Genomic DNA, 25,771 nt, shown 5'->3' with positions numbered 1-25,771 from the left:
TTTTTTGCCTTCAGACTTTTTCATAGTTTCCCTTTACTTGAAGGGTCCATCCTTACTTTTCATCCAGTTAAATTTCATTCAGCTCTTGGCTTCAGCTTAAGTGCTACTTTTTGGGAAAATGTTTTCAGATAGCCTTATAACCACCCCAATCTAAGGTTTCCTCTATTTGATATTTTCATAAAACTCTGTGTGTATCATATCACACACTACACTTGTAATTAGATGTTTGATACTGAGAAACGTTTTTTTCTGCTCAGTAAGCGAAGACATGAAATATAAGTTTAAATCATTTAAATATTTCTATGGCTTCAAACTTCTGTAACTTTCAAACAGAACAACCACATATTTAATATATCTATATTGTAGCCTCTTTTTCACATCTATCAGAAAACATTTCTACAATAATCAGACCATATTTTATTGTTAACAAGTCTCCAAAGGGTTCTCCATTGCTTAGAAAATGAAATATGAACACTTCAGCAAGAATGCCTCATGTTATGTGTAGGCGTAGTAGATTGTAAGTTACTTGAGGGCATGTGCATATCTTCCACATCTTTGGAATTCCAGAGCATGTATGTACAGCACTGGCAGTACTTTGTTAAGAGAGCACTAACTCTAGAATCAAACAAGTCTGAATTTTTATGCTGGCTCTACCCCATAACTAGTTTTGTGACCCAAAACAAATTCCTTAGTCTCCTGTGCCTCAGTTTTCCAGTCTTTAAAATGGATGCAAATATTAATTTACAAGGTGTTTATATGAACTAAATGAAAAACAGTAATTAAAGTTCTTAGTTAATTCCTGACACACAGTGAACTTTCAATTAATACTAATTTTCCTCTATTGGGTCTATATACTCATGAAATGAATAAATAAATTAGTATTTTTGAGAACTTTGATCTTAAGGGAATCTGTAGCTAATTCACTAGATAATAGGGAACTTTTCAACACTGTCAAACCAACTATTTTTCTGATTACAGAACATGGAGAGAAAGTCCAACATGAAGGAATTTTGTGGTAATTTAGTTGAGCTAGTCACTGTCTCTTTAGAAAGAACCTTGGCAACAAGAAATGGTTAATAAGTGATAGATACAGAAATATTAGAGGAAAAGTGGACTTTGTAAGAAAACACATTTCAAGAAAGGGAGTCAGTGGACCTTTTATCTCCCTGTGTTTATGCATTTTTATGTGACTTTAGTAAGTAAACCATGGATAATTTTGATGTAATACTAATCCGTGTAGACTTGTAAGAGTCATACATCTTCACTGGGCCCCACTTTCTATACTTTATAAAAAGGAGTAATAATACAAGCTTTACCCTAAATTCAATTATGGTTGTAAAAACACTTTATAAAATGTAAAATGATACATATAAGTTAAAGTATTCATATATTTCTTCATCTAAGCTGTAAAATGTGTTCTTTTCATCTCTGCTGTAAACAATGTGTTATTTTCTTTAATCATCCTGTGATAAATATTATTAACTTATCATTTAAATCATATAGCTGATGTCCAGAGAGGTTAATATCTCACCTAAAGTCATATGGCTGGTAAGTTGTGGAATTATAATGGAAACCAAATAACTTAGCCATGTTCTTTTCACTATCCTGTGCTGCAGAGGAATCAAACATCTTATTAAGAGTGAAATATCATAATTGAAGTGTGTAGAAGATTTAAAAGGAAGCTTATTTATTTTTATTAGGGTAACAAGTTACTCTGTTTGCAGGAATTGTATTTGGTACTCTATACGACCTAATTTAATCCAAACAATTCTTAAAATATTGTATAAGTAATGAAGTACTAGACTGAATTTCAGGGAGCCTGGCTCTTTGACCAGTTTGCTGTGTGATACATTACTTAAAATTTGTCAGTTTTTGTATCTTCAGCTTTAAAAAGGATTTTTGGTGGTTATGATCTTTTATGTTTTTCAGCTTTAATATTAAAGCTTGATTTTTGTTTGCCTTTTTTAGCTTTTCATAGATATAACATATTTATATGTATAAAATCTCATGTAGTATAATATAGTAATCTCATATGTTGTAAAGGCATGATGGATAAATCAATCAAGTGACTCAAAGAGATCTATTAAGTAGATATTGGAAAAGTGAGGCTCAGAAAATTTTAGTGACAAGTCCAAGGCTACACAGCAGAGTTTAAGCTCAAACTCTCAGAAGTCCAAGATCCTTCTCTTTTCCACCTCAGTCTACTTTTCTGAGTCTGTTGTGGTAGCTGTGGTGTTGAAAAACAAGAACCCTACAAGTAAGTGAAACTGTGACAAGAGTAGAGAGGAGAACAGAAAAAGTGTCTTGTAATAGAATGCTATTGTCAATAAATGTTACTCGGTGATAGGGAGGTAAAGACCGTGGCTCATGAAATACCTGAAGATACTAGAAATTACTCTCCTTTCTGCATTATGCTATTTTCTTTTTAACAATTCTCTTTCTTTTTTAAGACCCCATTAGAAAGTGTTCCAGGTAACCTTTCTCCTATTAAAGATCCTGATAGACTTCTTCAGGATGTTGATATTAATCGTCTTCGTGCCGTCGTCTTTCGGGATGTGGTAAGTTATACCTGCTTGATTTCCCAGGGAAAAAATCTTCCACTGTCATTTGTGTAAAATAATTTAAATTTTATAAGAAAGCTGAAATTACAGGGGAGCCTGGGTGGCTCAGTGGGTTAAAACCTCTGCCTTCAGTTCAGGTCATGAACGCAGGATCCTAGGATTGAGCCTCGCAACAGGCTCTCTGCTCAGCAGGGAGTCCGCTTCCTCCTCTCTCTCTTCCTGCCTCTCTGCCTACTTGTGATTTCTGTCTCTCAAATAAATAAATAAAATCTTTAAAAAAAAAAAAGAAAGCTGAAATTACAACTAAATGTCCTAATGTCAGGAATTATAGGTTTAGAACATACTTCTGATTGTAGAATGATTGAGTTTTTGCTTTCCCTGAAAGCTCGTTGATAGATCTCATTTTTTTTAGATGATGTGAAATTTTGATTTAGTTCTGTGTATACTAAGATTAGGGATAACCTTGAAAAATTATGATTCACTTTGTGTTGAATCACCTACATTTTTTCTTTTGTATTCCTTGCTCCATTTCTAGGTACTATTTTGTTATTATCAATGTGCCTTGTAGTATCGATGAAAGGGAATAATTCACTAAGGTTTTACTGGCAATTACTTTTTTGAGGTGCAGCAATTACTTTTGAAAGAAGATCTACATTTTAAAAATAATAGGTATTTATGAGAATTTGAGTTACAAAAGTAGATTTGTAAAGCTTAAGGAAAAGATAGCTTATGGAAATGGTTTCTTGGAACACCCAGCTATATGATCACTTATTCAAGTGAAGATAAGATTGGACTTTTCACAAATCATGTAGAGATGTATATAGTATTTCGTAGCAGATTCAATATTGACATTATTCCTTAACATAGTTATTATTTTCCAGCTACTTTGCATTCTGTTTTTCTTATTTTAATTGATGATTTATGAAACAGAAGAAAGTTTATTTAATTATTTTAAGTATGTTCCATGCCCAATATGGGGCTTGAATTCATGAACCTGAGATCAAGAGTAAGAAAGTCTGTATTTTAAATTTATATTTAACAATAAATTGGATGAGTACTTTGTACTTTAGAAAGTAGCTAAAGCATATGTAAGTCACACAGCATAATACTGCATGGTAAGTAGATGCAACAAAAAATTTTCACTCTCTTTAATATGTATCTGTTCTTATAAATTACTAGAAAAATTATAAACATACCAACAGAAAATTAGATAGTGGGCATAAACTATAAAAGATAAGGTAACAAATAAATGATGAAGTCAGGATTACTAATAGTCAAACGAATGCAAATTAAAATAAGTGAGATATTTTTAGTATTAGATAAATAAAAAATTTTAAATAATAATACCCAGCATTGCAAGGGTGCATTGAAACATGTTCTGTTATATAGCACTGGTAGATGTTTAAATTGGATAAACTTTCTAAATAGTTAGTTAGCATTATGTGTTAAAACTCTTACAAATATTGACACCCTGTGAGATGTCCTATGACCTTTTGGTTCTACCCAGAAGTAATTTGACTTCTTGTGCTCATCAAAGATGCCTACAGGAAGGTTGGCAATGTTGCAAATACCTCACAGAGTTTCAGCTTAGTAGATCATAGTATATTCATTGTGTGGGACACTATGCAGCCATAAAACAGTATTTGCGAGGGAAATTTTGTGGCATAGAGAAATGGTCATGATATATTTTAAGGGAAAGCATCAGTACACAAAAGTTACTTATATTACACAAATACTACATTTTTATGTTGAGTGTATGTACATGTACATGTGTGCCTTTAAAAATAGAAGACTAGAGGGGCGCCTGAGTGGCTCAGTTGTTAAGCATCTGCCTTCAGCTCAGGTCATGATCCCAGCGTCCTGGGATTGAGTCCCATATCAGGTTCCCTGTTCTGCAGAGATCCTGCTTCTCCCTCTGCAGCATCTCTGTGCTTGTGTTCCCTCTCTCCCTCTCTCTGTCATGAATGAATGAAATCTTAAAAAAAAAAAAAAAGACTAGAAAAAATATACCAAGTGCTACTAATGATTATCTCCAGGTAAAAAATTTTTATTTTGTACCTTAGTCTTTTTACTTTTTTGTGTTTTCAAAACTTCTGTTGTAAACCCATATTTCTTTTGTAATTAATAAATAATATAGTAGTTTTTAAAAAATGGAAATAAAATGCATGACAGTATAAAAATCATGATGTGAGAGTCTTAGAACAATCTGGACTCTAATCCAGACTTGGGAAAAAAAATCACTAACAGGTCTATCGTTTAGAAATTATAATTATTCATCCTGAAACAATATGCCGTAGAAAGAATGTTTTTCAAATGAAGAATGATTAAAACATGGAGCATATCCTCATCTCCAAGAGGCACACTCAGATCTAACATAGAAGGGGTTTATGTTAAGTGTAACATTATGTTTAAATTGTTAGTGAATTCTGCATTGGTTATTATGGTAGATTATGATAATATTTTCTAAGACTTTTGGATGTTAAATATGTTGGATAACTCAGCAATGGTGCCTAGCTTTCTTCCTGAAGGATGGAAATTAAGTGTTCCCAGAGGTACCTTCCAAATACCATTAAGGTAATATAACTTGTGTTCCTTGAGTTTATAATGTGTTTTAGACAATTAACATGTATTATCATAAGCTTCCATTTAAGAGTTAAGAGAAACTTAAGACTCAGAAATGTTAAGATCACCCAGGTAGTATGAGGTGGTGAGAACTTTAAGGTAGACCTTTCCAAAGTATTCTCTTTTTCACCACCATATTTCATAGATTCTGAAATACCTTTTTCACTTTTGTTTATTTATTATTTATTTATTTTTTAAGTTTTTGTTTAGATTCTTAGTTTAATATTAGTTTCAGGTGTACAATATAGTGATCCAACACTTCTCTACAGCACCCAGTAGAGTGCACAATGAGTGCACTCCTCCCATCACCTGTTGGCTTTTGACAGTTGATATATTTTAGAGTCAATTGCAGATATCATGCTAAGAATTCTACTTGACTTTTGAAAATTTTGTGAATCATCAGTCATTTTTAATTGCCTTGATTTTACAAACAAATGAGATCAAAAATTAGGTTTTTAAGGAAAAATATGTGTACATTTTATATATACATGCCTATAATATGTAATAAATGACTATATATCTTGCTTTTGTTTATTTTCTGTTTTGAAGACATTTGCTGACTTAAACTCACATGAACTGCGTTTAAATCTAGGCCAAAGCTTTACATGGCAAAATTTGCTATGTGTAAGAAATAAAATTAGACTTATCATCATTGTTAAATAAAATAAAATAAAAATCAACATTGTTTTCAGTCTTTCCCAGTAAACTAAAATTTGAAAGCAAATACATTATTCTTCTATACTTGTGGTCCCTTAAATACAAAATTATATAAACAAATAATTTTAACCCTTAAAATTTGAAAAAAAAGTTTTTAACATCCTAGTTGAAGTTTAAAAAATTTTTTTTAAAGATTTTATTTATTGGAGCTCCTGGGTGGGTCAGTGGGTTAAAGCCTCTGCCTTTGGCTCAGGTCATGATCCCAGGGTCCTGGGATTGAGCCCCACATCGGGCTCTCTGCTCAGCGGGAAGCCTGCTTCTCCCTCTCTCTCTCTGCCTGCCTCTCTGCCTGCTTGTGATCTCTGTCTGTCAAATAAATAAATAAAATCTTTAAAAAAAAAGTTTTACTTATTCATTTGACAATAAAATCTTTAAAAAAAGATTTTATTTATTTATTTGACAATAAAGTCTTAAAAATTTTATTTATTTATTTATTTGACAGACAGAGATCACAAGTAGGCAGAGAGGCAGGCAGAGAGTGAGGGGGAAGCAGGCTCCCAGCTGAGCAGAGAGCCCGATGGGGGGCTCGATCCCAGGACCCTGGGATCATGAGATGAGCCGAAGGCAGAGGCTTTAATCCACTGAGCCACCCAGGCGCCCAAAGCTTTAAAATTTTTAAAGGATTTAAGAGTTAATTATATTATTGATTCAAGATTGAATAGTGGAGGGACCCGTTTCTTTAGCAGATGGGAGAAACATAAGAGTTTATGTCTTCATAATAATAAAATATGTAGGCAAGCAATTAATTTGTATAAAAATTTAGTTCTCCAGATGTTGTACTTCATTTTTAAAGAAAGAGCTGGGAATAAGCAGCACAATTGGTTTGCAGATCTGGATTTGAAAAGAAAAGGCAGCTGTTTTCATGTCATACATATGGGAGATTTTAGCTTGGCTAGGACACTTCACAATATCTGTTGTTTGCAACTCGGCAGCTTTGTAGTTAACATGCATTCATTCCACACATGCTTTTTAATTGCCTCGCATTGAGTTTCCAGTGGTAGAAATGTAAATGTTGTAGAATATCACAGTCTATCACAGTTTGAGCTGTGTTTGAATTTATTCCTGGTCAGTATCTTTGTTGATAGGATTGCGCTTCATTTTCCTTTATAATAAATAATTAAAGTATTTTATTTTGTCCCTTCTCTGTATATTTATCCCATCAGCATTATAGTGAACAGAGTATGCATTTCAAACACTTTATAAGAAACTATAGGAAAGCTGTCACCCTCAGAATATGAAATACTAAATTTATAATATTTTAGAACAAATTTAATCTGTTTTGGTATTTTTCTGTACTAATACCATTTCACAGTATTAAATTATTACTATATATTTCTTGTTTGCTTTCTTTTCTGACAAAAGACAAAAGGCACATACATTCTGAATCTTGTTTGCATTTTACTAAATGAAGTAAAAATATAAAGTGCCTTTAATGGAGTTGCTACACTTTAATGCATATTCGCGTTCCATATTCATATCATACTATTTTTTATCTGTTATCTGGGGGACACAGTAATGACTTGTAGTTCTGGTTTGAAGGATCTACCTTTACCTAGCTTAGAAAAAGGGTATTATAACCATTTACATTTGATGCCTTCGATCCAGGCTAGTTTCAAAGTAGTATTAGAGGTTATAAGTTTGCTTCTTTATCAATTTTTCCCTTACGATATAGTTATCTAGGCTTTCAAGGTTGCATACAACTCTTTATAGTTTACAAAGCTTACTTAGAGAGTTATTTTTTCTGCTAGACTGCAGTCTGCTTTTCTTTTCTTTTTTTTCTTTCTTTCTTTCTTTTTTTTTTTAAGATTTATTAGAGAAAGAAAGAGAAGGGGTGTGGGTGGGGGCAAAGGAAGAGGGCCAAAGAGAATCTCAGGTAGACTCCCCTGTGAGGGTGGAGTCCAAGACCCTGAGACCATGACTGAGCTGAAATTAAGAGTCAGACGTTCAACCAGCTGAGCCATCCAGGTGCCCCTGCATTCTGCTTTTTTGAAACTATTCTTTCTGTATCCTAACTTCACCAATTGTTTTCATACATTTTACCAATTTGTTGCACTGGAAAAACTCCCATTTTGTCATGAGCTTTTGAAGTTCAAGTCTCAACTATTGGCAGTGTTTTAGAGGTCATTTTCCCAGTGTGGGCCTGTCACTTATTTTTATCTATTTAAGTAGTCAGAAGTTGGATTAGCATTTCTTAAGCTGCCATATCACACTTCCAGCTCCTATTGAGCTTGTATAAAGTTTATGTTTTCTGTTCCCCCATTGTTTGTTTCCCCTATTTTGTACTTGTACAGTATTTTAAGGTAGTAATATGTTAGAATTGTACATGTATCTCAATTATAATTTTATTCTATTCATTTTTAAAATTATAACATTTAGAACTATTGATTTTTATCCAGATATTATTCTTTCAGCCTTCTGCTTTCTGTATATTTTATAAAAATACCTACTCTATTGTTATGGACGCAACAGACAGTGATGGTGACAAGAACAAAGAATAAATTTTTGTGGCATATTCAGCAAAATTTTAACATTCTCATTTTTTGAAATTAAATTTCAATCTGTGACTCATGATATATTTCTGGAATTTTATATTTATACCTATAAGATACTAATTAAATAACAATGTATACTTAAAAGTTTTAGTAAAAGTTAAATGTCATGTTTTGCCTCCATAAAGAAAATGAAATAGTAGTTTCTTGTACACTGATAACTTTAAAAATTTGAATGTCAGAACTGCCTTTTTATTTTACACAGGATGATAGCAAGCAGGCACAGTTCTTAGCGCTAGCTGTTGTTTACTTCATTTCGGTTCTGATGGTTTCCAAGTACCGTGACATATTAGAACCCCAGCGAGAGACTGCAAGAACTGGAAGCCAACAAGGTAGAAACATCAGACAAGAAATAAATTCGCCAACAAGTACAGGTACTATTTTTTTCTTAGTTATTTGAATTTTTATCATCATTCATCTCCTTTTTGTTTTATTTTTACACCCAGTTTTAAACTAGTCCTACTGATGATCACCTTAAGTATTTATAAGTAGGTGGTATGTAAATGCCAATTTAATACTATTTAATTCCACAAAAATGTGTGAATTTCTACGATATTTGCTATATTCTCATTTTATCAGTGCTGTTTGGGTTTTAGTGTTTTCCATATGTTAATACAAATCATTTACTATTAAGATGCAAATAACTGATACATTTTAAATATACTACTTTTTAATTATTATGAACATGAAAGTAGGAGATTCTTATACAGTAGTTCAAGACCAAGAATAAGCCAAAATATAAATTGTTACCGCCAAGTTTAAAGATAGCTACTTTCTTGCTGGCTTATTCTCTCTCTCTCTCTCTCTCTCTCTCTCTTTCTCTGTATTTCTTTTGCTGTTTATAGTTATTTAAATATCTAAATATTCTGTCAGAGATTCATAATAAGCCAACATACATTCTAAACTTTATACCAAAGTTCCTTTAAATAAAATTAAAGACTTAAAGACAACAATGAACCATCTTGGATCATATTATCTCTCTTATTTAGAGAAGGTGTTCATGTTGTGGGAGTTCTTGCATTATCAGCTTTGCCTACTCTGCTTGAAAATAATAAATACATTTTCTGGTAGCTAGTATTTTAATATCACAGGGTGCCTTCTATCAGTTGCATTTCCTGCCATGTGTTTATATCAAGATTGTTTCTTGGTTGTTTGCAATGTATCCTTGGTAACCTAGTGGTTATTTCATATGCCACTGGACAAATTTGTAGCTGAAATTGTCTTTCCTAAATAAATGCATATGATATATAAGTAAAATGGATATTTTAAAAAGTGAGTAGAAATTAGTGGTCAAATCTCTGCATCTTGTTTTCCCTGAGCATATCATATCTCCTTTACCTTGCTTTTGTGGAAATATGGATTATGTTTTAACTATAATACTTTATTGTTGCATGCAGTATTTACTTTGAACACATAAACATGATGTTACTTCATCGTAGTATACTTTTAACTTTATTCTTCAAATTAAACATTATCCTACCATTCCAGTTTATGTCTTAAAACACCACTTAAAACACTAAGGCTCTATTATGTTAATCAACTTTTGCTTCATTTTTAATGCATTCGTATCAGCTTTATATGTATAAAACAAGCAATAATGTAGTCAGCCTTCCAGTTCTGATTTTGTATGTGTATGTCTTCCTGTATGTTGCTAAAATTACTCTACTTAACAAGTGTCTGATTTCTCCTTTCTCTTAATACATAGCCTCTTTCCTTTCCCCAGAGATGCAGTCTTTATTGCTAGTACTGTTTGCATGTTGCAATAATACAGAGTTGTCATGGATCTCCAGTGGACCATGTTGCAGGTTGTTACATGCTGGCTCAAATTTGATTCCATGATTTTCTCTACAGTTGTGGTCATACCATCTATCCCTCATCCAAGTTTGAACCATGGATTCCTTGCCAAGTTAATTCCTGAGCAGAGCTTTGCCCACTCATTTTACAAAGGTAATATTGACCTCATCTCCTGACCTGTTTGGGTATTTGTATTTCATTAATTGTTCTACAATAAATATCCATAATGTAATTGTTTATAAACAAGTATTCACTTCAGGTTTCATGGAGATATGATATGTTGTATTTACATTTGGCTCTTGAAAGCTAAATACAGTTTTTATATTTGTATTTCTTTACATTTCTTTAAGTATCATCTGCAAATTAAGGATATTTAATTATATTTTTAAGAATATTCACAGTGGTGGCATTCACTAGAGATTGCAGAAGAGTCACACCTTAGTAGTGGGACTAAAATAGCCCTGAAAGGAAGGCTGCTGTAGACTCACAAGAAAAAAAAACTTAAAAACAAGCCTTGAAAATATTAAATTGATCTCTAAGTTACTTTACTTTGTCAGAGCAAAGTTCTACCTCTCTTTAAAGGACTACATAAAGTTTTTCAACAAACAACATAAAATTCAATGTTAAGCATTCAATAAAAAAATATTAAACATGAGAAGAATCAGGAAAATGTGATATATAAGCAAGGGGAAAAAATAATTCAATAGAAACAGATTCAGAAATTACAGAGATGGCAGACTTGCCAGATAAGAACATTAAAACAGCTATTATAAGTATGTTTAAAATGTTTTTAAGTTGAAAAGAAATAGTGAATGTAATGAGGGAAAAAAAAGGAATTTTTTTTTAAAAGAATCAGTTGGAGTTTATAGAGATAAAAAATAAAATAGCTGATATGATGTCTCTGGGTAAGGGTGACGTAGGATTATTCTCTGCAAAACTTCTGCTCTCCCTGTGCCATACCACCCAAGATTTTCCCGTGTACACACCCTGCATGATTCCTGGGAATATCTTACTCCTGTGACTATGTTGTATTACATGGCACAGTTGCTTTAGAAAGTTTTAAGTTTTAAGTTTAGAAAGTTTTAAGTTTTAAGAGAAACTGATTGTCCATATCCATGACCTAATAACATGAGACCATAAAGGCAGAGCGTTTTCTCTTACTGGTTACGGAAAAGGAAGTCAGAGAGACTGAGAGTGTGAAAGTGATTTGACTTGAAGTAAGTCCTTTGTTGCTGAGATGAAGGTGACTGCAGTTCAGAGACCTAAAATCACCTCGTAGGAGCTTGAGAGCGCTGCGTGGCTGGCAGTCAGCAAGTAAGTGGGGGGACTTAGCCCACAGCAACAAAGAACGGAATTCCTCCAGTAACTTGAATGAGTTTAAAGAGGACCCTGCACTCCGGATGATACCCTAGTTCAGTGTTTTCTATATATTGGCTAATGATATGGAAGACCAATTTATAGAACACAGCAGTGAACTATTTTTTGTTACATCTTGGTGAAGGCACAGATTTTTTTCAATAAATGTGCAACATTTGAACATCATGATGAAATAAAGGAAAAATTCTTTTCAGCTTTATTGCTTACAAACATCTAACTATGAACTAAGAAGAAGATTAAATTAGATTAGATTAAAAATCTGGAGGGTTTTGTATGTGTGTGTGTAGAGGTGTTCCAAAGACTTAGCTGTAGTGCCTGGAAAATATTCTAGAATAGTTACCCAGATTAAGGAGCCTGTATCAGAATATCAATGTACTTCTTTCTTTATCAAGGAAATCTTGTTGAAAACAACATTAGCTCAACTGCACAGTGTTCTTACTGGCATAATAAAATTTTGAATTACTTTAAGACTGTTGTGGTGAATTTGCTATTTTCTTTCCTGTGTAGTAATGTGGAAGCTGATTATAAATAACTGGTACGGTGTTCTATGTGATGGGTATTGAAAGGCAAAAAATCTTGTTGATGATATTGGAACAAGAGTCAACTCTTGGTGTTTACTCTTACTGAGTAAGAATCCAGTTTGATTTCGTTCTTTAAAGACTAGTAGAACTGGCTTCTTGGTCAGACCTGTAAAATATTTTTAATGAATTCAGTAGTTATAAATGGGGAATGATTGCAACATGTTTTTTTAGTAGCAGAAAAGCTCAAAGGACAAAAAGTTAGAATCTTAGAAGTGTACAATTTCTATAACTTTTTATTACTTAAAAATTATTATTTAATATAATTATCAAGAAATTATCTTGATCTGTAAGGATGATTTTGATTTTGATCATCCTTGAAAATTTATCTTCTGATATTTTATGTATTTGATAGAATGTTTTGTGTTTAATTTTCCACCAGAAGAAAATTCATACGTAAGAGATTCACGAAACTGGAATTCATTGCTTTCATTGAAATATAATTTGTATTTGATTATAACAGTACAAGATAAGTTACTGGAATTGGGCATTGATGAGCATTGAGGAAAATTTTGAAGACACAGCATTTCTATTTTCATTTTGGATAAAAGCTTAAAATGAATATTCTGAGTTTTCTGAGTTTTCATTCCATGAACATACCTCTGTGACACTATTTCCTCTACTCTGCACGATATTAAAATAAAACAAAAACAGCTTAGCTATATGTTATTCCCATGAGTGACATTATTGCCAGTTCAACTTGGATTAGATAAGTTAACAAGCAAAAAGCTCTCACTGTCACATTATCAGCCTTAAATATTTATATTCCTAGTGTTTGTATAAAACATTTATATAGGAGTCTATTTTAGAGAATCACTCTTCTGCTTAAAACTTTGTTTGTTTATGATTTGTGATGGGAAAAAGTCACAAGTATAATAACATTTGTATATATTGGTCACCTGTACACACACTTTCAGTGAACAGCATGATGAACAGTTTTATAATTATTTTCTTTTCCCAATGTTATCTTTGTTCTGATCAAATTGAAATTTATTTCTTTCTAGAGAGGCAAATAAAAACATTTGGGCTTTTGTTTTGTGTACTTAATTTTTAAAATTATTTTAAATTCATTTTCAGAATGTCAGTCAGTGATGGATTTTTAAAAAGGTGAATTTTCGCAGATAGTTTGAGAAGCACTGATTTGGACTACTCTTCAACTCCTTCACTTTTTACTTTCTCCTTTCAGCTCATTATTGAGCTTTTTAGAAAGTTCTTAACTAGCTCTCGGGCCTCTCTCTCTTTCTCTCTTTTTTTTTTTTAAATCTTTGATAGTTCCTCAGTTCAAAGTCTCTTCTCTTTTTGAAGCATTACCATAGTTTCTTCTTTGGCTTTCTTTTCTTTAGTCATTTAGTCTGTAACTGATGACAGTAAAAAGTAACACTAATGTATATAATAAAATAATGAAACATACTTTATATTTAATATTATACATTCTTATAATAAATACTTTATAATATACAATATAACAAATATAATAAAGCAGTGTTTCTTTCTAAAAATTTCTAAAGGCTTCTTATAATTTAGAGAACAAAATTAAAATGTCTTACAGTGGCATACTACTTTAGTTCTAATTTACCTGGATTATACAATTTCTTCCAAAGTAGTTACGTCTTTTTTTACTGATCTTTATTTGATTTATTGCAATTTTGCTAAAATTTGTTTAAAAATGTAAGTGATATTGGTACTTTTTTTTTTAAATTTTTTGGTAGCATTTAGAGTAAAAATATCACATAGACTTCTCCATTCCTTAATAATTAATTACAAGCACTGTCCTGCCTCTTGATCTTTGTATTTTGTTTCTGGTTTTTAGTTTGCTTTCTTCCCTATTTTTTGCACGACTGGTGCATTTTCATCCTTCAGGTGTCTCCCTGAAGGCGCCCACCTCACAGAGGTCTTCCCTGATTTCTGTAGCTGAGTAGCTTCCTCCACATGACCAGCCTGTTCTCTACCACTACATCTTCATTTCCTTTTTTGCACTGACACAATTTATGTATTTGTTTAGTTGCTTATTGAATGTGTACTTCAAGAGCATAGTCCCTGAGACCTAGCATGGTGCTCAGAACTTAATATATCAAATATTTGTTAGTAAATGAGTAAGCCAGTGAGAAAGCTAACCAGTTTTTTAAAAATAAAATGTATTTTATGATAGCCATAAAATGTATTTTATTATCAAACTTTTTAAAAATAGGAACAAGAAACTTTTATTGATAACTTAATCTAGAAGCTGTAGAAGCTTTCTGTTAATCATTTCAATTTAGGTTTAATAAGAATAAAGTTAATATTTAGGTGAACTTAAAAATAAGTATGTTGGTTTTCATCTAACAATTTGTTATTAGGGAAAAGAATTAACACTGTAAATAAAATAGTTAAAATAATATAGTACTGTTAAAAGAATCTGTACCCCTGGGGATAAAAATATATGTTTATAAAAAATAAAAATTAAAAAAAAAAAGAGGCGTATGGCATGATTGGTCTCTAAATAAGCTGGAATTTGTATGAATGTTTCTTATAGTATATTACATATAGTATCCTATATATTAGTATATAGTACTGTAAATGTTATATAGTATATTATAAATGCAACTTTTCTAGTCAAATGGAAGTATCATTTGGCAAATGGTATCTAGTTTACCAAGTGGGCAACCATTTGAAAAAGTTAATTTATATCCTTATCTATTATGCCAGATCTACTTCACATGCATTAAATTTAAAGGTAAAAATGAAACTGACTGTAATTCATGACAATTAAAGTTAATATTTGTATAAAAAGGTATTTTAAATTGTAACATCAAAAACTAAAGTTTAAAGTAGAAGATATGACTAAATCAAAGTTTTATATATTTCCATGTCTGAAAATATCAACCAAATTTAAAACAAATGCTAACAAGAGAACTTTTATATGTATGTGATGAAAGTTAATAGCCTTAATGAAGAGAAAGCTCTTAAAGATCAATTAAAAGAATGTATCACACTAAGGGGAACATGTAGAAAGCATCAAAACAGTTAACACAAGAAAATCATTGTATAGTACAGATAAGGAAAATATATTTAAATCTAATAACCAAATTTATATTGAAGGAAGAATATACTTTGATCCTGTGTGGCTCAGTCAGTTAAACATCCAACTCTTGATTTCTGGCTCAGGTCATCATATCAAGGTCGTGAAGTAGAGCTCCACATTAGACTACCCTGCTGGAGATTCTGTCTGCCCATCTTCCTCCCCTCCGTGTGTGTGTGTGTGTGGGTGTGTGTGTAATAAAACTTCAAATATATATATATATATATATGTGTATATATATATATATATATAATAATTTGTAATTTGGGCAAAATTCTGAAGGGTTAGAATGCAAAGATATGCTCTTTACATAGCATAAAAATATTTATAACCCTTACACTAGTAATTTTACATTTAGAATTGTATCTTAAGGAAACAATTAAGGTTATGCCAATAATTTGTATAGAAATATATTTACCATTAAGTTTTTATTGTATGTTTAGAAATAAAGTTAATATTTATTAAGTAAATTATTACATTCATATCAATTGCAGACTTTTTCAATATTAGAAATTTATTTTCTCTTGCTTTTGAAATCATTTTTAATGTATCTATTGTAATCCATTATGTGGATGCATTATAATTTATAAGTACTCTAAAACACTATCATCATAATACTTATAGAGCTTTTATTGGTACTGATGTTGCATAATATATATTGTATTTATTTATAGGTAAAAATCATGCACAGGTATTCCTAGCAAATATTTCTTAGTTTTACATCAACTTTTTGAAATAAGTGTCTGTTTTTGGTATTAATATATGTACCAACAAAAGCCTCTCCCTCCTCTTTCTTCCTTTTCTTCCATCCCTAATTTACTCTTTCTTTCTTTATGATTCCTTTATTATATATTTGTTGAATAAATGAATGGTTTCCTATTACATCCTAGTTGCTGGGAATATATAATAGTGAACAAAGAGTCCATGTCTTTATGAAACTAATATTCTTGCAAGGTAGATACATTTATAGAAACCACACACTTAAACATATAATTGCAAGTTGCTGCATTCTATGAATAAAATTACCGACTGTTATAAGAAACTACAAAATAAGAAACCTAATTTGATTTGTGGGTTGGGGATGACTTTTCACAGAAGAGACATTTAAACCAGCAACAAAAAGATGAGTTCAGGGACATCTGGGTGGCTCGGTCAGTCAAGTATCTGCCTTAAGGCTCAGATCATGATCCCAGGGTCCTGGAATCGAGTCTCCTATCAGGTTTCTTGCTCAGTGGGGAGCCTGCTTCTCCCTTTTCCTGCTGCTCTCCCTGCTTGTGCTCTGTTTCTCTGACAAATAAATAAAATCTTCGTTTTAAGTCTAATACGGATTTGGCCAGGCTAAAATCAAGGCTCCCCCAATACTTCATGCCTCTCTGGAGGCTGTTGAGAAGAATCCATTTTCTTCGCCTTTTAGCTTCTAGAGACCACCCATAATCCTTGACCCCTGGCTTTCTTGCTTCTCCCTCCATCCTTAAAATCTGGAACAATGTATCTTTTAGACTGTTTTTCTGTAGTGACATCCTCCTCTGAGCACAGCGAGGAAGAGTTTTCTTCCTCTGAGCACAGCAAGGAAGGGTTTTCTTCCTCTGTGGACTCATCAGATTAGATTGAGCCCACCTGGATTATCCAGGATGGTCTTCCCTTTGCAAAGCCCTTCCATTTAATGTCCTTCTTGCTGTATAAGGTGACAGTCATAGGTTATGTGAGTTAGGGCATGGACATCTTTAAGGGGAGTGTTCACTATTTTGTCTACTGTAAGTATCATAATCTGCTTACAATTTTACAAGAGCATTTTGGGTATAATGAGGGAATAGATTAAAGAGGGCAATGAGGGAATCTGTATAAACCAATTGGAGGCTGTTGCTCTTTAGGTAAGTGATGCTATTGCTTAGCACAAAGATGTGGTGGCAGTGGAGGTTGAAGAGGAAGATAAATTAGACATACCTTGGAAGTAAAAGTGAAAGTATCTGGTAATAGATTGGATGTGGGGCATAGGGTATACCAAGTTTTCAAAGATAGTGCCTGGCTATCTGTCTGAAGTTCTACCAAATGGCCATTTATCAAAGCAAACAATACTGTTAAGAAAGGTCGAATAGAATGACACTTCTGTTCTCTGCATGTTTTTACATCTAAAGCTAGTCTCTTGTAAGCAGCATATAGATTCTGCAACTAAAGGCAACTTTTAGGCATATATGTTGGCATTTTATTATTAGTGTTAATGATTGCCTCCATAATACTACAGAAATACATGATGTATTTTAATAGGAAAGTAGTGTTTTGATTTGTTTTGTTTTTGTTTTTTAAGAGAAGTGATAAAGAATACTACAGCAAGCTAGGTCAAAGGAAAGGCAAAATTTGTATGTATGAATATTTGATAATTGATACTCTACTCAAAATGTACAAGTTGGAATTGTAAACATCCCTCAGAGGTAGGACTTCTGAAAGAATGCAGTAAGGATCGCCAAAGAACTGCTCCTCCAAAAAACAATGAGAACACTAGCAAAAATTGTCAAAATCACTTTTCCCATTCACTGGAAAGTAACCAAAGGCTTGCAACAATCCAGAGAGCGCTAATATAAGAAAAACTATAGAAATCTTTATGAGAATAGCAGGCTTTTTGTGATTTAGCTTGCTGTGTTAGTATCCAGTTCTCCTCAGCTCTGTGGTGTCCTTGAAAATCCATATCCAGAAAACTGTGGTAGCTGTGAAAACCAGCAGCATAGCAGCACTGGAAGGAGGTTAGAAAGTCCACTGAGCACTGTATCAGACCTGTCTGGAAGCTCCCTGGTAAAGCTTCGTTCACAGAGCTTGTCATTATTTAACCTGATCAGAGCTTGCCTAATAAGAGAAGTCCTGGATATTTTTTGAAATAATCAGCAGCATCTTTAAAAAAAATATTGGAACTGCCCAAGGTGGCAGTACCAGTTGGGCTAAGTAGGAACCTTACCAAAAGCCTAAAGGAAAACCTGAGAATGAGATGTCCATACTCTGGGCTGTATTCAGGTCCAGGAAAGACCTGAGAAAGCCCCAGTCACTCATCTCTGGATAACCTTGAAGGCTCTGTTCAAGCAAGAAATGAAGGCTGAGGGAGAGTATTGAAAGCATGCCCTACTGCACATCCAAAGCCTCTGGCAAAGAGTGGAAGATTTTGTTTGTGCAAGATAAGTAAAGCAGTCTCTATCTAGTCATTAGCTGATGACTAAGCTAACTAAACAGAAACTTCTGTGGCTGCAGGTGTTATGGGAATATCAAGAAATATCAAACAAAATTCTATAAAATTTTATGGTAGAATTTTATAGAATTTGTTTGGAAAAGTCAATAAATAAGCAGAACAACAATGAGCCCTGTGGAAGGGTCTGATTTCCAAGATATCCACATTATATTTAAAATTTTTCAACAAAAATTTTCTGACGCTTGTAAAGAAAGAGGAAAGGATGGCCAATTCACAGGGGGAAAAAAACAGTCCTTAGAAACTGCCCCTGAGGAAGCCCTGATGTTGGACTGACTAGATAAATATTTTAAACCAGCTGTTGTAGAAATGCTCAAGTAATTAAAGGAACACTTTTCTAAAGAATTAAAAATATGAGGGTAATGTCTCACCAAAGAGTATCAGTAAAGAAATATAGAAAAGAATTCAATAGCAATCTGGAGTTGAAAATTACAATAAATAAGAATTCATTAGAGGGGTTCAACAGAATATTTGAGTTGGCACAAGAAGGAATCAACTTGAAGACAGGTCAATTGCTGTTATCTTACTCTGAGGAACAGAATGAAGAGAAGAATGAAGAAAAGTGGAATGAGAAAAGGGGAGAGCCTCAGGGACATGTAAGACACCATCAAGTGAACCAACATGCAAATAATGGGAGGCTAAGAGAAGACAAGAGGCAGAAATGGGAAGAAAGAATTTTTGAAGAAAAAGTGGCCTGATAACTTTCCAAATTTGATGAAAATCATTAGTATGCACATCCAAAAGCATGTATTCCAACTAAGATAAACTCAAACAGATCTATACATTATAATAAGAACTAATTAGAAATACCTTTTGGCTCCTAATTGTTTCTCCTGAATTATAATTTTGTCTGTTATGGGTATATTCATTGAAAATACCGAATTCCTGAAGTTGTATTCTTATACTTTTAATGTAACAAACAAAATTAAATCATATATAAATAATTGCAAAAAACTACTCAGTGCTTTTGCAGTCTTTGTTGTGTAAAATGAATAGTAACAATTTTAAATCTTACATATGGCAGCTTTTTCTTTCTTGGAATTCAGGTTAATTTTTGTGTAACTTGGCATTTTGGGATTTAATATAAAAAATACAAGTTACATATAGTTTTTTATATTTTAAATTACTCTAAGGTGATTTAATTTGCTTAGTATTACTACTTGAGCAAATAATAAGATTTTTAGTGATATACAAAAAGGAGCTGTATGTTCTTTTAATGTTATTTCTTAAGTAGTTTGGAAAATAGCAATTTGAATAATTTAATAGGTAAGACATTGAAACACTTTATACATCACTGTAAAACAAGATTTTTCAAAAAATATTGTGATAAATGAGGTCCCATACAGAAATCATTTCATCTGCTGCAGTTAACGCTATACGTTTCCTAAAATATATTAGATGTACTCATTAGGTTCAATGAAAATCAGTAAGAAAAAGAGGCATCTGGCATCCAGCTCCATGTTTCTTATAAGGTTAAGAACACTCAGACCAGTCATGTTTCTGCTTTGTGTACTAACGTGCCTCTTGCTGTAGAAACTGATGAAGAATGATCAAAAAATTACAAATCCATTGTCATTGATATAACTGGCACAGCTGCAATCATTTGTACTTTCTTGTTCATGCTTAACATCCTATTGAAGTCACTTGGGTTAAATCCTCAGAGTACTTTACTGTCCCAGAGAAGCAGTCTGGAAATGCAATATAAGTTATTCAAACTGAAGTTGATGCTATCAACTATGAGCATAAAATATTAATGCATGATGGGAAGTTAAAGTAGGCTTTTGAACTACTGATCTCTTTTTTATTTGCAATTACTATTATAAAATTTTCCAATGGTGTTTATTTCTACATAATATCATAAATTATGCTTTGCAGAGTTTATTGATTTGAATAGAATTCTTATTGAAATATCAAAAACTGCTTCATTTTGAAATCATTGATTTACCAGCCTCAGTAAACATAAAATTAGAATTATATTACTGTGTAAATATTTTAATGAGTCATTTGAAAATATTCCAATATTCAATTTTAACAAACTTAATTGCATTTTATAATTAAGAGGTCAGCATTTATATTGGAGTTTCAAGTATCTAGTAGTGAGTTATAGATTGTCGTTGTTCCCTGAGAGTTCATTGAATGGAAAAGCAAAAAAGTATGTAGTTGATGGAAAAATCTTATTATATGGTACCTTGTGGACACTAAATCAAGGATTTTATTTTAGATATTCTGTTTTTAGCAAAATTCTTATATTTCAGGTTCCTATACTACTTATATTTTTGTGTAGTTCTTAATGTAAAACATGCCATAAATAAAGACACTGAAACATCACATTAGGTTAAAGTGAAACCCTTGGCCAAATCTGTAAATCAGCCAAGTTCAGACTAGGTGCTAGATTTGACTGTATGCCTTTTGAGAATTAAATTCTGAAAGAAAATTTAGCCCATGCTGGTAACCATGCCACTGTGATTTCTTGTTAGAGTTCTTATTTTGTTTCTGCATTTACATTTTCTGTCCTATTGTTGTAGAAGGTATTTAATTTCTATTTAATTTTCTACTGATTTTCTACCACAACTGATTTTTCTCCCCAAATATATAATATATAAATGCAAACGTGCATTAAATAAATTCAGTAATACCTCCAATAGGGGCAGTAACTGCCTTAGCAATTGTTCTCATTCTTTATTCCCAACTTACTTTATCAACTTTTGAAGTATCAATTATCATCTCAATTTGAATAATCCCAAAATACATGGCTGTATTTCTTTTGACTCAACAGCTATAAATATTTCAGAGATTCTGCACTCAATTAATTTCAAAATTTAACTCATTGTATTTCTGAACAGGAGCACCTGGATGGCTCAGTTGGTTGAGTATCAGTCTCTTGGTTTCAGCTCAGGTCTTGATCTCAGGGTTGTGAGATCAAGCCCCATGTAGGGCTCAATGCTCAGTGGGGAATCTGCTTGAGATTCTCTCCCTCTGCCCCACCCCCATTCTCACATACACATGTGTGCTTTCTCTCTCTCAAATATATAAATAAATCTTTTTTAAAATTTTCTTTTCTTTTTTTTTTAGATTTATTTATTTTAGAGTGAGTAAGCAGGAGGACAGAACAAGAGAGAGGGAGGGAATGAGAAGGAAAGAATCTCAAGCAGACTCCCCACTGAGCATGGAGCCCTGCTCGGGGCTTGATCTCAAAACCCTGAATCATGACCCAAACCAAAACCAAGAATTTGATGCTCAACTGACTGAACCAACCAGGCACTCCCCCCCCCCAATAATATTTCTGAACAAAGTTTCTTATCTTTTGCTTTCTTCCTCACTTAGTGGCATGTCTCCATTGTTTTTCTTAAGCTAGATATTCCAGGAACATCTTCATTCTTTTCCTTCCTTTTTTATCCCAAATGCTATTATTCAAAGTCTTAATTTTCTGTCACAAGGTTTTATAAAAAATCTGAAACTATTACCTTACCTCTTACCTTTTCCTTCTCCAGTGCTTTGCCAGGAGTATTATTAAAATTATCTGTCTTCTCAAAACTTTCATGTAGTTATCTTAATTTTTAGTCTTGGAACAATTAGGTTTCTAATATGTCTACCTGTTTTTCTTGTTGGTCATCTGGTGTTTGAATATTATTGTCTTGTTCTACTGATTAATCTTTCCTGTTAATTCTAACATCCTTGAGCAAACAAATACAACTATTTAAGGAAAATGACAATAAAACACTTAGTTGTGAGAGATGTATATTTTTAGCCAATTTAAATGGATATTGTATATTAAGTTGAATAATATGAAAATGTTATTTTTTTAAAGTAATGTATGTATCTAATACAGTTTGAATCAAAAGGAAAGGAGAATTGAAAGAAAACTTTCTTTTGGAACTTGACAGAATTATTCTGAAATCTGGAAAAATTAATAAATTCACATACTAAGTAAATTTGGATGTCATGACATTACTCTACATTTAAGAAATTAACAAAACTGTCATAGAGTCTAAGAGTCAAGCCCTGTTGCTAAAGAAATTCCCTCCACATTATGTTTAATCCTTCAGCATGTGTGTATAAAACTTTGAAAAAATTATGATCCTACCCCAAAAATAGTATTACCAAAACAACATTTCTCTGTGTTTTTATTAGAGACTTGACCAAAGGTTTTATGAGATGTTTTGCTGAATCAAAATAGCCTATTTCCTGTTGGACAGTCTTCTGATTTCCTGTCCTAAAAACATTTCAAAAGAAAGAAACAACCAAAGTAACAAAAATCTAAGGGCCGTTTTATAGAACTTACAGATGTTCATTTTGAAGAGATTTTAGAAATAACTTACTCTGCGCTTCTTGTTTTACAAAGGATAAACTTAAATATAAATCAGAGTAAATCAAGTACCTAACATTGACTAAGTATCTACTTCATATTGGACTTGCAAGTAATTTACCTATAGTATCTTATTTTCTTCTTCCACATCACTTTATTAAGAGCTGTTATCCCTATTATACCTAGATTACATCAATTTTCAAGGTCATGATTTAGAATTTGATAACATTTTATTATATAGGGAACTTCATTGTATTAACGTTTGTATAATGAGAATGATAGGCATATAACATTTTAAAGATGTCTTTCTGTTTTAATGGATAATGTATGTGTATTTCATATCTGTATATATTTTATCTGCTTCAGTTTTCACAAATTGAAATTTATATTTATTCACAAAGAATGAATATTCCAAAATAATTGTTCTTAAAGGCACATATAGGGGTGCCTGGGTGGCTCAGTGGATTAAGCCGCTGCCTTCGGCTCAGGTCATGATCTCAGGGTCCTGAGATTGAGCCCCGCATTGGGCTCTCTGCTCAACAGGGAGCCTGCTTCCTCCTCTCTCTCTGCCTGACCCTCTGCCTACTTATGATCTCTCTCTTTCTGTCAAATAAATAAATAAAATCTTAAAAAAAAAAGGCACATATAAGCTAAATTCTTGAGGAACATTATTTTCTTATTAAAGTATTTATTCTTTTGAAATAATCATTTGGCATGCTTTTTGCTATTAACACTTCAGAATTTTAGGTGTAATATTATGTGATTTTAAAATAATATTTTTAACTAGTTTAAGTATTTTAACTATATATTATATTAATGGTTATTGAAATACCAAAAAAGGTATAAATCGACTTTATATTTTTAAGGTAATATTAGAGAAGTATAATAATTTCTCTTACATGTTTGGTAACTGACAAAGGATAAAGGGGAACTTCATATAATAATTATTTGTAAGCTGTTATAAGAAATTGTTGTGAGTACTATTTCTCCACACTTTTAAAGACATCAGTTTTGAAATGCCACATGGCTTTTAAAAGAAATAGGGTTCTGTTGAGGCTTCCCGAACAAAGTGGCAGATGTACATGGATGATATGTTTCAATCCAGTTGTGTTGTTATGCACATCCACTTAGCAGATTTTTCTTTGTTTCCCACAGGTCTTATTTTCTTTATTCCAATATGTGAGAATATTTTATTAATAATACTGAATTTTCACTTGTGAAGCTTTTTGTTTAAACCAGTTTCTTTTATTACAGAAACTCCTGCTACATTTCCAGACACTATAAAGGAAAAAGAAACACCAACGCCCGGTGAAGATATTCAGCTAGAAAGTTCCATTCCACATACAGATTCAGGAATTGGAGAGGAGCAAGTGGCTAGCATCCTGAATGGGGCAGAATTGGAGACGGGCACAGGCCCTGATGCCATGAGTGAACTGTTATCCACTTTGTCATCTGAAGTGAAAAAATCACAGGAAAGCTTAACTGAGAACCCCAGTGAACTGTTGAAACCTGCACCATCCATATCTAGCATTAGTCAAACCAAAGGCATCAATGTCAAGGAGATCTTGAAAAGTCTTGTGGCTGCCCCAGTTGAAATTGCAGAATGTGGACCTGAACCTATTCCATACCCAGACCCAACATTGAAGAGAGAAGCGCAAGCTATTCTTCCTATGCAGTTTCATTCCTTTGACAGGTGGGTACCAAACTTATTATTCATAGTGCTCTAAACACAGAAGGAAAACTAGAGTTTATTTTTAAAAATATTAGAAGGAGCTCAAAAACCTTATATTTAGTAATATAAGTATTACTAAAATACAAAATTACTAAAATGCTAAAATACAAAGAATATCAAATATCAATTTATATCAATATATATCAATTTATATCAATATAAAAACCAGATCTCATAGTAAAGCACTTAAATAATACATCTCAAAAAAGATGTTTCAATATGGTATGCAAGACAGCACGTTAAATTCAGAATAGGGAAATGCAGATTCTGATTATAATCCATCATCAGTGACTACACTACCTTGAGGAAGTACTTTTATCTTTTTGGATTTAATTGTTTCATGGATAAAATGGGGGAGGGATAGGTCCTATCTCTCTGGTCTAATCTGGCTCTAAAGTTCCTATATCATAATACTAAAAACTGTAATAACTGCTGGAGACCAAAGAAGCTTCCTTTAAGTAATAAAATTCAAATTCGAGTATTAAATCCAAGGATGGGAAAAATTTGAAAATGTGCATTATCATCTGAATATATGTGTGGAATTTTCAAAATCAATGTAAAAGCCATATTTTGAGGCATGTGTTTGAAAGTAAATATTGTTGAAAGGCATTTTAGGTTTCTAAACTATAAGGTGGCTCATATATCTGCATTCAAATGTTAAATCATACAAGGGTTTTAAGTTGAGGACCACCAGACTTTATTCTGTTCCATTATATATGCCATAAAAATGATAGTCCACAGAAGCAGGATAAAACATTTTAGAACCTAAGAATTTGTTCATGTAATTTATCCTACTATTTAAAAACTTATACAGCATTTGAAACATTATTTGAGGTTAGTCATAATTACTAATAGTACTTAACATTGATACTGGGACTAATATTTACATATTAGCATGTAAACTAAAGAATGTGTTTACCATCTGAATTAAATTGTGATTGAAGTTAAAAACACTTTACCCACCCAAAATTTATATGTGTGTGTAAGATGATTGGTAAACAATTGTTTTTTAGAGAGAAAAATTCAAGTTAGAAAATCAAATGGTTCTTAAACCGGAGTGTCAAAAATAAACACATAATCAAAATGTACTAGCTATTCTGTTTTACTTTTCCAAGACAGCCATACTGCTTTGTACAATTTTTAGTATTAAGGGTTAGAGGTATGGCAGTAAAGGCATTTTCAGTTAGGCAGATTATCTTTTTTATATATAGATATTAATTAAACTTTTACCTTTAAAGATTTTAACAC

General features: G+C 32.3%; 1 protein-coding gene across 9 annotated transcripts in view; it reads left to right on the top strand.

Annotated features, from left to right (window-relative positions):
* The window catches only part of NBEA (neurobeachin), a 678,194-nt gene that overhangs the window by 235,031 nt on the left and 417,392 nt on the right, over positions 1-25,771 (top strand). For 7 of the 9 annotated variants that reach the window (XM_032314438.1, XM_032314434.1, XM_032314433.1 and 4 more), the window contains 4 exons: positions 2,451-2,558; positions 8,655-8,823; positions 10,301-10,396; positions 24,046-24,484. In XM_032314438.1, coding sequence (XP_032170329.1) covers positions 2,451-2,558; positions 8,655-8,823; positions 10,301-10,396; positions 24,046-24,484 — 812 coding nt within the window. The remainder of the gene's footprint in view (positions 1-2,450; positions 2,559-8,654; positions 8,824-10,300; positions 10,397-24,045; positions 24,485-25,771) is intronic. The other 2 variants (XM_032314437.1, XM_032314436.1) reach the window with 1 other exon arrangement.

This window comes from Mustela erminea, chromosome 15 (assembly GCF_009829155.1).
Source record: "Mustela erminea isolate mMusErm1 chromosome 15, mMusErm1.Pri, whole genome shotgun sequence".
NCBI classification, from domain to species: domain Eukaryota; kingdom Metazoa; phylum Chordata; class Mammalia; order Carnivora; family Mustelidae; genus Mustela; species Mustela erminea.
This window is presented reverse-complemented; position numbering and strand designations above follow the sequence as displayed.